At 34.1% G+C, this 16,815-nt stretch overlaps 1 protein-coding gene across 13 annotated transcripts in view; it reads right to left on the bottom strand.

Moving 5' to 3' along the window:
• Positions 1–16,815, bottom strand: part of Dlg2 (discs large MAGUK scaffold protein 2) — a 917,250-nt gene that overhangs the window by 742,439 nt on the left and 157,996 nt on the right. For 2 of the 13 annotated variants that reach the window (XM_048787976.1, XM_048787982.1), the window contains exon 1: positions 4,531–4,680. The exons of 9 other annotated variants lie outside the window; for them this stretch is intronic. In XM_048787976.1, the coding sequence (XP_048643933.1) occupies positions 4,531–4,635 (105 nt within the window). In that variant the 5' untranslated portion in view covers positions 4,636–4,680. Of the gene's footprint in view, positions 1–4,530; positions 4,898–16,815 lie in introns of those variants that run through there. 2 more of the 13 variants (XM_048787978.1, XM_048787980.1) reach the window with 2 other exon arrangements.

The following is a 16,815-nucleotide window of genomic DNA, read 5'->3' as shown; positions in this document are numbered from 1 at the left end:
TTCCTGGATCATCCTTCCACCCTATTGAAGGCAGATGGATCTCCTTGCTGCCCTTACTATGATTTTTTTTTTGCATCCCTTAATTGCTACTCCTATTGTACTAGGCTACAAATGTTGGCTTCAATAGTTATCTTTTTATTGTAGCGAGCTGGATAAGAAAAGAGAATTTGGTTTGGATTTGATACTAAGTTCAAGGCCATTTATTAGCTATGTAACTAAAGGAGAAAATTTTCCTCTTTGAAATTTGTTTGTAAAATGGAGATGATAGTACATACATCAGAGAATTGTTGACAAAATTGAGACAATATATGTAAAATACATTAGAACATACATTAGAATTTTTATATCCTGCTATCTGCCCGGTGTAGTGCACACAGAATGTTCCAATTGTTTGCTGGAAAACAGATTTTTTTTTTGTTTGTTTGTTTGCTTTGTTACCAAGGATTGACCCCAGGGGTGTTTCACCATTGAGCCACATCTCCAGCCCACCCCCTTTTTCTTTATTTAGAGACTGGGTCTTGATAGTTTATTAGGGCCTCTCAGTTGTTCAGGCTGGCCTTGAACTTTTGATCCTCCTGCCTCAGCCTTCCAAGCTGCTGGGATCACAGGCATGCACTACCACACCCATCTGAACTTGTATTTTAAGACAATAAAATAGTTTGAAAAGAATCTTTTGTTTATAATGGTTTTGAAAAATACCTACTGTTGCTATATTATTCTTATAACAAATATGCATCTGTGAATGTATATGTGCAATATTGAACAATGGTGAGGAATATAATAAGCAACTCACATAAGATAGTAAAGTCTGAGATAGAGATATATGTAACTGCTTATTTAATGTCTGGCTTTCCCACTAGAATGTAAATGTGCCAGGACACAGTCTGAACTTCTACTTCTTGTTGTATGTCCAGGCATATTATAGTTTCTGGCACTTAGAAAGTATTTACTAAAGATTGGTTGAATGGATGAACAAATGGAAAATGGACTACATTTTTACTCCACTTGAAGAGTCCACTTTCTCCATCATCACTGCCAGTCAAAATTCTAGTTAACCTTCAAAACCCAGATGAGATACCCTTCCATGAAACAAGTTCTTGTGATAATTCAAGGGAACTTAGTATATTTTATATCTGATAGTAGAGTGATTTGTGTGTTCATTTGAAAATTCTTAGGGACAAAAATCAATCAGGGATCCTCCTGATTTATATTATTGTTGTTATTTCTCTCAGTGATCAGCAAGCTGCAAGACGTTCACACTAGAGCCAAATAGATTTTTTTTTTTGAGATGGGTGAATGAATATTATCACAACTATTCTTTGATTGACAGAAGCCAGAGTCTAGCAACAACATAAGGAAAACAAAGTTTGTATATTGCAGTAAGAGTGCGGCACCATTGGTCAAGGGGCAATACAGCCTACTTACCAAGTGATGGTGCCACATAGTAGTTAGTAGTGGGTGTACAATTTATCTTGGGCCTAGGCTGGCAAACAGCAGGGGATTCCATAAAATATGAATGAATTGGATGAACTAATAAATGAATGAAAACACAGATAAGTCTTTGTGAAAAGAACCAGTAATTAAGGGACTGTTTTTACAAGACCATCTAATCAGTTGTGAAATACCAAAGCCCTTGATTTGCCTGATACCCAAAGATACTGATTATCTACAAAGATACTCTCTACAATGATGGAACCAATTTATAGGACTTTAGGAGAGAGCTTTGTGTAAATCATGATTTCAATAAACATTTAGGAGCTTACAGCAATCAACACTTTAGGCTAAAATATAGGGGAAAATCTGTTCTTGGGTCCAGCAGATAAATCTGCTTGGCACTTTAGTTTTAATTCCCATCTCATCAGCATATGGCATGCTCTGTTTTGTGAGATCAAACCTCAAAAATTTGAAGGATTTCCTATTTTGGTTTCTTTCTTCTCTTCAGACTATTTAGGACAGCATTAGCCAGGTGTCCATACACTTTAAGTTTATTGTATAATTCGACTTTTAGTCTGTATTATTATATCATGCCTGTGGATCTTGTGTCAGGCTTTTTATTAATGCACAGAGCCACACTGACTGAAGAGCCATTTGTGCTCTACAGCTTACTGTATGTGAGAGAGATGTCCAGACCACTTAGGTGGTTCAGGTTTCAAATGATGTAATAGGAATCCACACTCACATGAATGCATAGAAGAACAGGTACTTTTCAGGTCAGATTTCCTAAGATCAACTATATCATTACTCATTTTCATTAACTGAGCTATATAGAATGTCATTTCTTTAACATTATAGAATCAGCACAGTAGGATTTACTAAGATAGCATAAACAATGGATGACATTCAGTACAAATGTCATATATATGTATGTGTGTGAGTGTTTGAAATATGTAACATTGTGTCACAACTGCATAAAGTAGGGAATATAATCTTTTTCTCTGAAATCTAAATTATATATGCTCTCAAAAATAAATTGAGGCTTAATTATTATCTTCAACTGATCATATTTTACTAATGGCTAGATTTTATTTAAGAAGTCTTCATAAAATTATATATATATATATATATATATATATATATATATATATATATATATATATANTATATATATATATATATATATATATATATATATATAATGAAGATATGGAAGATAATTAGAGAAGTTTTGAGACATTACAAAACTTCCAATATCTTCTGAAAAAACATTTAGAGTGTTCAAACCGTAATGATACCTATGCCTTGGGTATGCTTATGTGTATGAATACAGTAGGGGAACTGGGAACAGGTACTAGAATGGAAAAAGGAATAGCCTGTGGACTAGGAGAATTGACTCTTAGGTTATCTGTTCTCATGAGGGTCTATCCCATGTATTAACAGATCACTGCCCACAATACAAGCCCATTGCATAGTGTTTTTTTCTATATGGATTTAAATAGAAATAATTTTATGAGGTCAGTAAAAGCAAAACTGGCAATGGAAAATACCATGACTTAACTGGAAATGCTGGAATTGGACACTAAATTGATTCAGGCATTCTCCCCATGCTCACCAAGGTCTCTTTTGTGTGTGTGTGTCAGGCTCTGGGAATAGAAGAACTTCTATAATCAAAGAGTTCAAGATGGGAAGTAAGAAAAAACTAAATAAAGTTAGTTCCTTTCTACAGCTTTCCTTTTCACCTCTGTCCAAGAAGTTATAAGTAATTGGATAAGACAGAGAGGAAAACACTGAAAAAAAAATAGATAATAAGTCAGAGGTGCATACAAGGAACCAAGAAGGGAGAAAGTAATTAAGCCTGTCCAGAGAAGGCTCAGGAAGGAGCAGATGCTTGTGCTTCACACAGAGTATCATACTTTTCTTGATAAAACAAAGAAATAGGAATTTGATAAAGACAGGAGACAGGAACTATACATATTCACTTCCAACTCAAAACAGAATTATTATAACAACATAATTTAGAGGGCTTCCAACCATTGGTTTTTTAGACTCCTGAAAAATTATGTTTTATGCTTTTAATAGTCAAGATCAATTTGGAGATCTGATTAGAACATAGTGGTTCTGTTGGAAGAACTTTAAATATAGTAGTCTTTGAAACATTTAGGTGATTTCCAAGTTGCAGAGAAAAATATGATGACTTCTAATTTGAGACACTTGAAATAACTTGAACTTTAAAGAAGATTTATGCATTCCAACTGTTGACAGAAACATATCCCTTGATTTTCTATGTCAGAAATAATGCTTTTCTTGAAGAGGTTCAGAATAATTTTTAGCAGTCATTAGTTTTTAAGGCTGTTCTCTCATTCCTAATTGGTTACCTCAATCAGTCAAAATAGATTAAATTAAAAGAGTCAAATATTTTAATACTCTTCTTCCAAGTCCTATTTACCTCAGCTCAGCCTACCAAATGTAGCTATCCTGGTCCTTCTAGTTGGATAAATTACAAGACCAAACATCAGTTCTACAATATGAAACATAATACAGATTCACTTAATAATTCACTTTATATGTCTACACAGTCTATCAGAATGTTTACAAATCTCTGTTGTAGCACTACTTTGGTAAATACACAAACTTTTCAAGAAATGCTTTAGGTAAATTTTACTCAAATTGGCAGAAAGCAAAAAATTTAAAGCTAATCCATCACCTCTAGATCTATATATCAAACAATCCCAAGTAGTTTTGGAGGAACCAACCAGGAAATATATGTTGCAGGTTATTTTTTAAATAATATGAGAATGGCAATACCATGCTCATTCTTTATTATATGTTACTATTAGAAACCACTATCTTTAGTAGGATGAATGCGTTTGGACTACTATTAATTCTTTTCCACTCATCAGTTTTGTCACTAAGAATTCAGATTCCACATAGAATAAACAAAAACATACATATATTTATCCTAAACAAGAACTCCAAGAACCACAGCATCTTTAAATGTATAGAATATGTGTGTTTCTCTACAGATAAAATAAGGGGAATAAAAGAGAAAAACATCAAAGAATCCCTATGAAAATAAAAAGAAATTTTCCTTACCGGAATGAATGCATGTTGCATAGCTTCTTCACATTGTTTTAAGGAAGCAATAGTATCCCACAAGAGCTGATAATTCTCAGCCCGGGAAGCACTTGGCCGTTGCATATCGAAAGCTGGTAACACTCAAACTGAGCCCAAAGAACCCAGTTGAAGAATGAAAAAAAAAAAAAAAAACCCTGCAGATCTGTTACATAAACTTCTTAATTAGATCTGCTACACAAACTGCTATCTTAAGGCTTAAAAAAAAGTTAATCAGAACATTTCTTTTGGGGGATAACTGGGCATGACTTGAACAGAGACAGATGTTTTCATTGGGAAGGATTTTCATTCCCACACTTGTGAAAAGCAATCCCATCAGTGTTCCCCTGTCTTCATATGGGTCTGGCGAAACTGCACATACCATAAGTGTGTGGGGGGAAAGGAGTAGGAGGGAGAAAGATGTGAAAAAATATTTCTACCAGAAGATTTGGGTGGCAGGCCATGGAGGTAGAATTTGAATAGCTTATAAAAGTAGTACAATGGAAAGGAATGTATTACATACACACATTATGTATGTCAGCAGGTGCCTATCCTTGTCTGCTATGTGAGAAATACATGCATGCTCACAGAATCATTTAATATCTCCAATTCTGTTAGTTAAGATAGAAATGTGATATATTCTTTACCTACAGAGTATTATTGCCTATATTATACTGCTGGTTGTTTACTGAAGATTGTCCCCGAAGATTAGTCAGGAGAAGGTTTTATGAATATAAAATACAGCAAATTGTGTATCTTAGAATTTAAGAGTAGTTAGAAGACTTTGTGTTACTTATGTGCTGGGAAAAGTCATGTTTACTTCTTGTTCTATATAGATTTCACACATACAATACACAGACATCACTTCAGTGGATACTTCACTGAAAATAGCAGCCCACACAAGGAGGTGAGGTTCCACCCGCCCTAACAATCTCTATGGGACTGCTGAGGTAAAGGTAAGGCATCTTGGAAGAAGTTCCAAAGGAATCCATATTCTCAGGGCTAGTTTCACATCCAAAGACTATATTTATTCATCCATTACAAAAGTTAAGAGGCAAATAAAAAGTATAATGAGTTAGTTGTGCATTTAATTGACTTAGAAAGTCCAATTAGTACAAAACAAAGCACAATTTGTAGAAAATAGCTAAATAACATAAGTGCTGTATTATTTTGGCAAGAGCTGCATGATTTGTGTTACCTAGTGTTTATGCATTTTTACCCTGGCTGTGGTAGATGAGTTCATACTTATGACCTTATAGTGTGAAATTCTCAAAGGCTGATATCAACATTACTTTTAAAGTTTGAATTGAAGGAATTGGAAGTAGAGATGGTCTTTCAGAATTTCTACCTGGGCTGATTTTCAGGGAGATTGTTTTTCCTTTGTATTTCATGCATATACACCATAAGGCTACTGTCATTAGACAGTTTGTTTTTCAATATCAATTCAACCAACTTTCTCTTTTTTCATTCATGGTGTTCTGTTCAGCTCACACCCACAGTTCCTCCTCTGCCTCATTCCTGCCCTTATATGCTCCCATCTGCCCCAGCCACATGCTGCTTCTTGGTGCACTGTTGGCCAGCCAGCCCACAGCTTCCCGAAAATATTCTTTCCCTAGTAAATGTTCTGAATTTCTGAGGAATATAAAAGTTGTTTCTTAAGTCATCTTCCAAAATTTCAGCCAATCCTTTCTGAATTCCTTGAGCAAATAATCCCCAAATTTCTGGGTCTTCTGTTGTGCTTGTGGCTTTTTCCACCTCTCGTTCATCAGTTCCTCTCATTCATTAATTTAAGAAGCATCTCCTAACTGGTCCTTTTTCCCTTACTGTTTGGAAAAAGAGTACAGAATTCACAGTCTGTGTATAAAAAGTCAACATGAAAGATGCTCTTTGAATCATGCATTCGTTTGCTTATTCACTAATTTGACAAACCTATGAAGCATCTTATATTTGGTATACTTTTTGATATTTCTATGAGCAAGTGAATATAGAGGATGTTGATCTACCTTTAAGGAACTTACAGCCTAAATAGGGGATAATAAAATGAACACAAATAATAAAAAGACAAATTAAAATTGTAGGTGCCATTAAGTAGATAGCATAAAATAATCACAAACAATAGGAGAAATTTCATCCATAGGGAAGTCAGGGTAGTATCAAGGAAGATGTAACACTTTACTAAAGCTTGAAGTTGGCTAGAATTTGGACAGAGAAAGATAGGTAGGGGAAGCTCCACAGAAATAAAAGGTAGACCAAAGGCACAGAGTGGGAAAGAGACTATTAAAGGTTGATTAAAGAACATGGTGCCAAGAAAAAGTCTGTAAATTAATAAATGTCCAGATTAATACTCTGGTTTGAACTGGGGCCAAGGCTATTCTTTAATAAAAACTAGTAGCTTCTTACTCCTGAATGCTATCCAGTCTTTAAAAACAAAAACAAAAAACTTTAACCAAATATCAATCAGAAATTGGGTGAGACTTTCCTTAAACCTTTTGAAGAACAAATTTCATATTTTTATTCTCTATATCTTTAAAATTTAGGGACATTGATATGCTTTTGGGGGCTTTAGTGACCTTATCATTTCGATAACGATACTTACTTTGTTATTAAGATATATAACATATTTTGTGTTCATGTGCAATCGAATTTATAAGTTCTAAAACTTCTTACTTCAAAATTCAAGTGGAGGCTGGAGTGATAGCTCAGTAGTAGAGTGCTTGCCTAGCATATGTGAGGTACTGCGTTCGATCCTCAGCGCCACATAAAAATGAATAAATAAATAAATAAATGAAGTTATTGTGTCCATCTACTACTAAAAGTAAAAAATAATATAAATATTTTTTTAAAAAATTCAAGTTGGGTCCACCATGAATCAAACATTTTTCTGATCAAATATTTGACTTCATTCAAGGTCACTCTGTTTAACAAACATTCATTGAGGCCTTCTATGTGCAAAGAACTGTACTAGAAACAGAGAATACAGAGATAAATATTTAAAAACCTGTTTATTTTCAATTCAATGTGCAATTATCTTGGGGGGGCCTAAAAATTGTTTGTTTTCTTCCTGTTAGCACAATGTCTTGTGTTAGGCTACCTGTTTATCGCATCTAAGTATATGCTTTAACTTAGATTGCAAGCTTCGTGATGCCTACCCCATGGGTAGTGCCATATACAGAAAAGTCTGTATTTAAATAGTTTTTGTGGGTGATTTATTTAAATATAACTTCATGGCAATTGCACTTTTGGCAAAAACGAAGTAAAGGGCCTAGATTTATTCTAGCACCTAAAATAACTATGAAAACAGGATGAGGCTTATGAAAGAGTGGATTTCAAAAATGGACACAAGACAATAAGAAACAATCAACTCTAAGAAAAAGGAAACAAACAAGCTGTGCCTTGTGATTTTCTGACCGACAGCCTTACACTTCCAGGCCACCTCATGGAGGGGTAATCTGGTAGCAACCCAGAGTACTTGTTGTGAAAAAAGTAGAGTTGATTTTCTGGAGTGACCAGGCAACAAAGGGTGTTAGAGAAACCCATTAGTATATTGAGAGACATCAGTACCCTTTTGAAATACACAGTCAGAAAATATGGAAAGATATAGAAGACTTTCACAAAATTGACAATCAACTATGCAAATGCACTTTTACAGAGTACTTGACACAACAGTGGCAAAATACATTCTTTTCAAGTCTTACCAAGACAGAACATACTTGGAGCTGTAAATAAAACTTTAATAAATTTAAAAGGATTCGCGTCAGAGGAAGTATATTCTTGGACCACAATGAAATTAAGCTAGAAATCAGTAACAGAACAATCTCTGGAAATTCTCAAAATGGTTGGAAATAAAATAACACAACTCTAAATAACTCACTAGTCAAAGATGAAATTAGAATGTATTTTGATCTAAATGAAAACAGACCATAACCTAGCAACTTTGTTCGATGCTCTTAGAGCAATAATTAAGGGAATACATGTATCATTGCACAACTATATTTAAAAACAAAATCTCAAAATAATAACTTTAGCTTCCACCCTAATAAAACCAGAAAAAAAAAGTGAATGGAGCCAAAGTGTGAAGATTAAAGAAACACTGCTAAAAACCAGAACAAAAAAAAAAAAATCATTGAAAGCAAAAGCTGATTCTTTGAGAATAACAGTAAAATTGATAGGATAAACTTAGCAAGACCAATAAGGAAAGGAGAGGAGAAACAAATTATGAATATCAAGACAGAGGGAAGTGACATTCCTGCAGATCCTACAGACATGAAAAAGTTAATAAGAACATTTTACATAAACAGCTTTAGGCCAAAAATATATGACACTTTAGATGAAATGAAAATATTCCACTTTTAGACAGTTTTATTTAGGTTTTACATTTAGGTCTGCAATCCATTTGGTGTTAATAAATAACCAAAACATATTCAAGAAAAAAATAAATGAGCTATAAAACAATACCATATATTATTAAAAATAATAAATTTGAAATTAAAAATATCCCACTGAGAAAATTACAGGCCTGGATGGTTTCATTAATAAATTCTACCAAACAGTTAAGGAAAAGATAAAAACAGTTTTACCCAAACTCTTTCAGAGAACAGAGGAGAAAAAAAATACTTTCCAAATGATTTTTTGAGGCTGACAATACCTAATCCCCAACCAGATGAAGATATTAAAAGAAATGAACATCAATATTTTCCCATGAATATTGAGGCCAAAAGTCTAAACAAAATTTTAGCAAATTTAATCCAATAATATATAAAAATAATAATGTACCATAACCAAATAGAATTCATCTTAAGAGCATAAAGTTGGTTTACATTATAAAATAAACCAATGTAATTCTTTATATTAACTTATTAAAGAGAAAAAACAGTAATTTTCATATTTGTAGGTACAGAAACAGAATTTTACCAAATCCACTATCTATTCCTGATTTTGAAAAAAATTCTCAGGACAAGACAAGGAAGTCCCTTCTTACCACTTGTAATTGTCTTGAAAGTTCTATACATTACAACAAGGAAGAAAAAGAAATAAAAGTTATTAAAAATAAAAATTATTAAAAAGAAATTTAAAAAGAACTTACAAGCAACTTTAGCAAGGTTGCAGGATATAGCATTAAAGCACAGATCAACTGTATTCTATTACTAGCAATAAGTAAATAGAAATAAATATTAAAGATATTATTTGCCAATAAGTTAAAAGAAACACAACATACTTGGAGATGAACTTATAAAAGATGTGCAAGCCACATACACTAATATCTACAAAGAAGAAATTTTTTTGAGAGAGAGAGAGAGAGAGAGAGAGAATTTTTTAATATTTATTTTTTAGTTTTCGGCAGACACAACATCTTTATTTGTACGAGGTGCTGAGGATCAAACCCAGCGCCGTGCGCATGCCAAGCGAGCGCGCTACCACTTGAGCCACATCCCCAGCCCCAAAGAAGGAATTTTAAAACTTCAATAATGTTAATGATTCCATGATCTTCAAATTGATTTATAGATTCAACTAATTTAGAAAAATGACAAGCTGATTCTAAAATATGGAAATTCAAAGGACAAATAGTAGCCAAAACAACTTTGAAAAAGAAAATGAAAATTGGGTAAAACATTCTTATGGTTTGGATATATGTTATACCCAAAATGCTCACATATGAGACAATGAAGAACATTCAGAACTTGAAATACTAATGGAAAAATAGAACCTACTATTAGATTATGCAAATTGGAATCTAATCATGATGATATGGTTTAACTAGATGGTAACTGTAGATGGCTGGGGTATGGCTGAGAAGGTAGGTCATGGAGGTGTGTCTTTGGGGTTCACATTTTATCCCTTGTAAGCATAGCTCTCTTTGCTTCCTTGTTGCCATGTCCTGAGCTACTTTCCTCTCCTATGTCCTTCTACCATGGGAAATGAAAGCAGATGTGCATTTAAAAATTTCCACAAATATTTATAGAAACTTTATTTTTAATACCAAAAGCTAGATATAAGATCAATAGGTGAGTCAATAAATACATGTAATAAATTCATGCCACAAAAATACTATTTGGCAATAATAATAAATGAACTATTGATTCGTGTAACACCTTGGACAAATTTCAAAATAATCATACTGAGTAAAAGAAGACAAACAGTGTATATTTATATGAAATTCTAATGTATAGTGACAGAAAGGAGAAACTTATATGCTTGGGAATGGGGAACATGGTGGGTATAGAAAAGGAGTTCGATGGAGGGATTACAAAGGGAATAAAGAAACTTTAGAGGGCAATGAATATGGTCATGATCTTGAATCCAAGCTTCATATGTCAAAACTTATCAAGTGGTACCTCATTGAAGTGATTTTTCTATGAGATTGAAATGGTTCCCTGAAGAGCCATTAAAAAGTCTCACACTCCTGGGTTTTCATCCTAAGTAACAAGGTCTTACTATTTAAAATTATAATCTTATAGTGCAACCTCTCTCTCTGGTTAAAGGAGGAGGGAAGGAAAAGGGGATTAGATAGCATTGATCTTTCAGCAAGAAGAAAAGCAAACTATGTGGATAAGTTTAGTTATAGGAAAGAAACACGATTTCAAATCCTAGGTCTTCACTTTTAGTTAAAGAGTTCTTATTCTAATTAGGTATAAGATCTTGGTTCAACCATTTGCTTTGACAAGCTTTAATTATTTATAAAATGAAGACATTAGGTTCAATGATCTCTCAGTCGTCTTCCAGAGCCATAATTCAGGGATATAAATATATTTTCATCCTCAACAATTATATTTTCCTCTCAACTAAGCACTTACACATATGGCCTTGACTTTAACAAAACTATGACATGTAACTGAATTATGTACTCTGTCAAGCATTCTGGTACTCTCTCTCTAGTAAGATAGCAAATTCCCTTAAGGCCTACCATCTTAAATTCCTATTTTTCCATTATTATTTCAAGTTCAGAACCTATATTGTTACAATAATGACGTTAAATTAGTAATAAAATTATAACAATTAAAAAAATCTACCATTTGGGGGCTGGGGTTGTGGCTCAGCAGTAGAGCGCTCACCTAGCACATGGAAGGCCCTGAGTTCGATCCTCAGCACCCCATAAAAATAAATAAAATAAAGGTATTATGTTCAACTACAACTAAAAATATAAATATATTAAAAAAGTCTACCATTTGCTGCTTAAAAGACCACCTCCCACATGGCAGATGTCTAACCTCTAACTTATAGATAAAGAGGCTCACAGAGGGTAAGGTCATTTGCTTCACCATTTACTAGCTATGTGACCTTAGACAAATTCCTTAGTTTCTCTTTGCTTCATTTTTATCTGCCAAATTGAGATAATCATAGTACTTATTTCATAGGACTCTTGAGGATTAAATGAGTTAATATTGGAGAAACTCTGCAGCAGAGCATGACACATAGTAAGTGTTTGTGTTTGTGTTTATGAAATCAATATAATTTTAATTTGTTTAATAAGTAATAAGTAATAGATCCCAAATTAAATTTGTGTATTTGGGTTCTTAGTTCAACATACATTTGACCAATGATCAATGATTATTTAGGTAATTATAGATTCACCTTTCCTGACCACCAGTACATGCCAGTCTAAAGCATGTTACTTAACTAGTGTATTTTCTTCCTGAAACTGTTTCCTTTGTAGTTTCCATCTTAACTAAAAATATATTTATTTCTTGTCCCCCCCAATAACCCATGAGAACAGGAGCTAATGTACAGCCAGCCCCAGCACAGCCCAGAATATCATATATTCTTTCAGAGTTGGCTCATAGTGTTATTAATGGTGCGTTGAATAGATAAAAGATAATTAAAATTTCAAAAACATATGTTAGTATATTTACAAGAATTTTCTGTATTTACAATGATCTATAATGCATTTGCCCCATGACTTTTATTAAAAAACAAAACAAACAAAAAAGAAACCTATCATCTGACCCATTTTTCTCCTATTTGAGAGAGATAGAGAGAAAGATAGAGAAAGAGAAAGAGAGAGAGAGAAGGGCAGCTCTTTGATGGGCAAGATTCACAAAACTATGTCAGGGTGAAAGGGCAAAAGAAATTTTTAAAATAAGTAGAAGTTGTAGTTGTTTTACAAAGGGCATGATAAGACCTGTAGTATATCAAAATTCATAGAAAACAATTTGTGCTATATATTCAGTCAGTCTTGCCTCAAACTCAAAGATATTTAAGAGATGCCAATCATTGCATTGAAGTGCTAATCTATACACTCAGCAGAATCTTCGGAATCCGTAGCTTAGTGCCATAACGGAGAGAAAGTAAGTGACCTGACAGAAGCTACTGAAGCAGTCAGGACACCAGGTCTTTTTGACCACAGTTCTGTTTAACTCTAGATCACATTATATTGAACTTGAGGTAAGAGTCAAAGCCAGGGATAATGAGGATAGAGTATTAAGCTGATGGAGTCTCTTTTACTTCTTCTACCCCTTCTAGAGCCCTAAGCCCTTCTCTGGACTTCTTTACCAAAGAAAAATACATGAACTCATTGGCAGGTCAGTATTAAGAATTTAATGTTTCTTCTCCCACTTGCTTTCTTAACTCTGTTTTGGAGGCAAGTCTCAATCTTATTCATCTGTTTATTCTCAGTTCCTAGCACATTGCCTGGCATATAATGAGGGACAATAAAGGTTTGTAAAATGAATGGGAGGGTATGAGCAATGTATTGTACACTCATAATTACAGGATTTTTTTGGAGAGGGATTTGTAAAGCACATTTGATTGAAAAAAAAAAAACTTTGACAATTAGGAGTTGGTTTTCTTCCCTTTTATTTTTCATCTTTTCCCTATTTACACATTTAAATATTAGTATATCAACCAAGGCTTTATATTCTTGGCCCAGATTTCTCTCTTGTATTATATCCAATTGTTATCAACTTTACTCAGATATTGTACAGTCCTCTCCAACTTTAGAGCTTCCAAGTCTGAACTGTTTTCTTCCTTCCCTTCAAACCTGTTTTTCTTTTATCTTCCTCATCCAGTAAATCCAAGTTCCTCCCACTCAGTATCTCAAGTCAGATCACTATACCACCATCTTCTGTACTCTGCGATGGATTGGCCCTGCCTGTAACTATAACCAATGTCACACTGGGCCCCAACCCCACAAAGGCCCCCTTCCAGTTCATAGCATCTGATGAATTCCATTCTCATGTTTGTTCCTATTGCAAATGCTAGTTCATTTGCCTCAAATCTTCTCCTACCTCTTCTCTAAAATTTTCTCCCACTTATCTTAAGTCTTAGGAGTATCCTGAGTCCTAGAGGGCTTACGGGGATTTCACTAGATGACAGTTGCATTACGTCCCCCAGCTGTGATGACTGAACAGTTATCCAGACATTAACAAATATCCCCTGGGGTGGGAGAAGGCAAAAATCACATCCAGTTAAGGACCATTGCCTATAACTTGCTCAGGATACCTTGCTATAACTTTTCATGGAAACTTATTTTTAGATATCTTTTTTAGGGATGTTTAGAATATTGTTGACCACTGTACTGCCTCATTATGCATAGAAACCAGTTCTTTGGTCTATTCTATCTATCTATCTATATACATAAATGTCCAGCATAAGATATTTACTCAATAAATACATAAACAAAATTGATTCTCTCCTAAATCCTATGGAAGATATATGGCTGGCACTAACCATCCAATTTCTAAACTGATATAACAAATACACTGAGTGGTTAAATGCAAGGTCCTGAATCATACCATTAATAAATGATGTAGGACTTGAACCTAAGTTTTACCACTCTCAGTTCCTAACAGCATGTATCATTTTATCACCATTACTATTTTTTTTTACCTTCTCATATTGATTTACCTCTCTTTGTCCCAAGTTCTCCATTACATTTTGTCCTTGTAGTCTGTGCACCTAGATCTTTCTCAAGGGTTGAAATTCTCGGGGTCTCAGAGTGGTTTCCAATGATGCTTCACTCTGATGCTTTTAAAAACTCACAGATTATTAAATATAAGAAGGAAAGCAGTTAGGGATTCTCATGTAATAGAACTGCAAGTGGGAAAAATCAATAACTCTCCTGAGTGAATTTGCTTTTATGGAACTCTTAGCCTTGTGGTCCATTCTAGTAAACAGCCTAAAGAAAAGTAATCACATGACAGGAGACTCTAATTTTAATGAGAGCACTGAAGAATTGTTAACTAGAACATGAAAGAACTTCTAAGGATGCCTGATTAAAATTATCCTTTATTTCCATGCTGCCTAAGTATGACCAAGCAGAAAAAAAATCTCAATTGAAAATTGATATTCTCTCAAATGGCGCCTCTAGCATGCCTAATGCACTTCTATTTTCAAAGGTTTTAAATAGCAAGATCTATACTGCATAGTTACTCATGTTTTCCCCCAAATACACTATTTTTGAATGGCCTAAAGGTCATAATAGCAAGCAAGAAAGTGGGTGAGGGAGGTAAGGCACACTGTTGAGATTTATGCCTGGTGCAGAGCCATCCCTAAGTCTTATCACAGAGCCCTGCTGGTGGCTTTGTGGTATTAGAATCCCCTTACTTCAACAGAATATTTAAACTTAATGCTTAAAACATAAAAGTGCTAATTATGCCAGCATAGTGGTACATACCAGTATAACTCCTAGCAGTTCTGGAGGCCAAAGCAGGAAAATTGAAAGTTCAAAGCCAGCTCAGCAATTTAGTGAGGCCCTAAGCAACTTAGTGAAACCCTGTCTGAAAACTACAAAACAAAAAGGGCTGGGCATGTAACTCAATGTTTAAGTACTCCTGGGTTCAATTCCTAGTGCCTCCCAAAAAAGTGCTAATTAATTACAAATAAATATTAAATATCATCTCTATCATCATCAATAATATTATTGCTATAAGGAAGAAGAAAATATATAATGTCTATGAGGTTATGATGATAAATTTCTATTTGACATTTTAGACAATAAAAAGTACATGGACAGATTATCTATGATTGAAAGTATATTTTGTCAGCTATTTGTTGACAGGCTAGAGAGGTAAGTACTCTGGCTGCAGGGAGTCACTTAGGATTCATCTACAAGAACCAGGTGGTTCTCAGAACAAGAGATGTAACTAGGTCTCAGAATCATCAAAAGCATTTATCTACAGTGCTCCTGAAACTTAGAACTATTCACCCCAAAATGAAATTATGTTTTGAATATTGATATGTCGATTAAAACCCCAAGGTAAACTAACATTTGAAATTATACTATGAAGTCAAGACAATGGCAACATAAACTCTTTCAAAGTTGAAAAACCAGAACCAGAGTCAAAAATCATAGATTCCACTTAAATATTTAACTTCACTGAATTGTATTAGCATGATTAAAAGTCAGTTAAGATGGGAATCACAAACATTTATCATGGAGTGAAGCTCTTGAGATATTTTGTTTTATAAGGCACTGACTTAAATACTGCCCATGCACAGAAATATAGTGTTCTGTGGACTTTTCAACAATTCCTTTTTAATGAGCAATGTCTCTGAATAAAAATGTCAAAAAGCAAGGCTCTTAATCATGTCATATGCTTTCTGATGTCCTTTTACTCGGCAATAATTTCATTTAAAAAACATTTCAATGAACACTGATTGAACAGAAACTGTCTACTCGCCTTTTATAATGAAAGGAAAACTGCTGAGATGAAGAATTTTTAATCATTATAACTAATTAAAAAGTTAATCCTTTGGTTTCTCATTTTTAAGTCCTTTCAAATGTAACAAAAGAGTTTCCTTTCAAAAATGGGAAACAAAAGGACCATCATTAGATAACACTACTCTTATGGCAAAGCCACAAACTTGAAATTAAAAAATATTGGCCCAAGCTATTGTGAAGGAATTAGCAAAACTACAAGAACCAACCAAATCTTGACCTTTACTGACCTAAGATATTTTATACAGAAAAAAGAAAATAAAACATTATAGCACTTACAGTAGGGGATCAAAAAAGTAATTGCCATCTAAGTCTTTCATGCTACACAGAAAGATACAGTTCCTGCATCCCATCTCATGCAGAGATGTGATCTGACTCTCTTAGCATAAGTAAGGGTAATTCTTCAGGACTAGGGATAAAGCTGGAAGAATGTTCTTCTCAATAAGTGAGACTTTACCCCAAGATCCTGACTCACAAGCAACTTTCCAAAACCACCTTCCAATCTCCTATCGCTCAGAGAGGAAAGAAAGGATTCCTACATAAACATGGGAGATGACCCACCCAGGTGCTGTGGATTCACCCTGATGATAGATAATGTGGGGTGGGAGGAACAA

The sequence above is a fragment of the Marmota marmota genome, unplaced genomic scaffold, assembly GCF_001458135.2.
Source record: "Marmota marmota marmota unplaced genomic scaffold, marMar, whole genome shotgun sequence".
NCBI classification, from domain to species: domain Eukaryota; kingdom Metazoa; phylum Chordata; class Mammalia; order Rodentia; family Sciuridae; genus Marmota; species Marmota marmota.
This window is presented reverse-complemented; position numbering and strand designations above follow the sequence as displayed.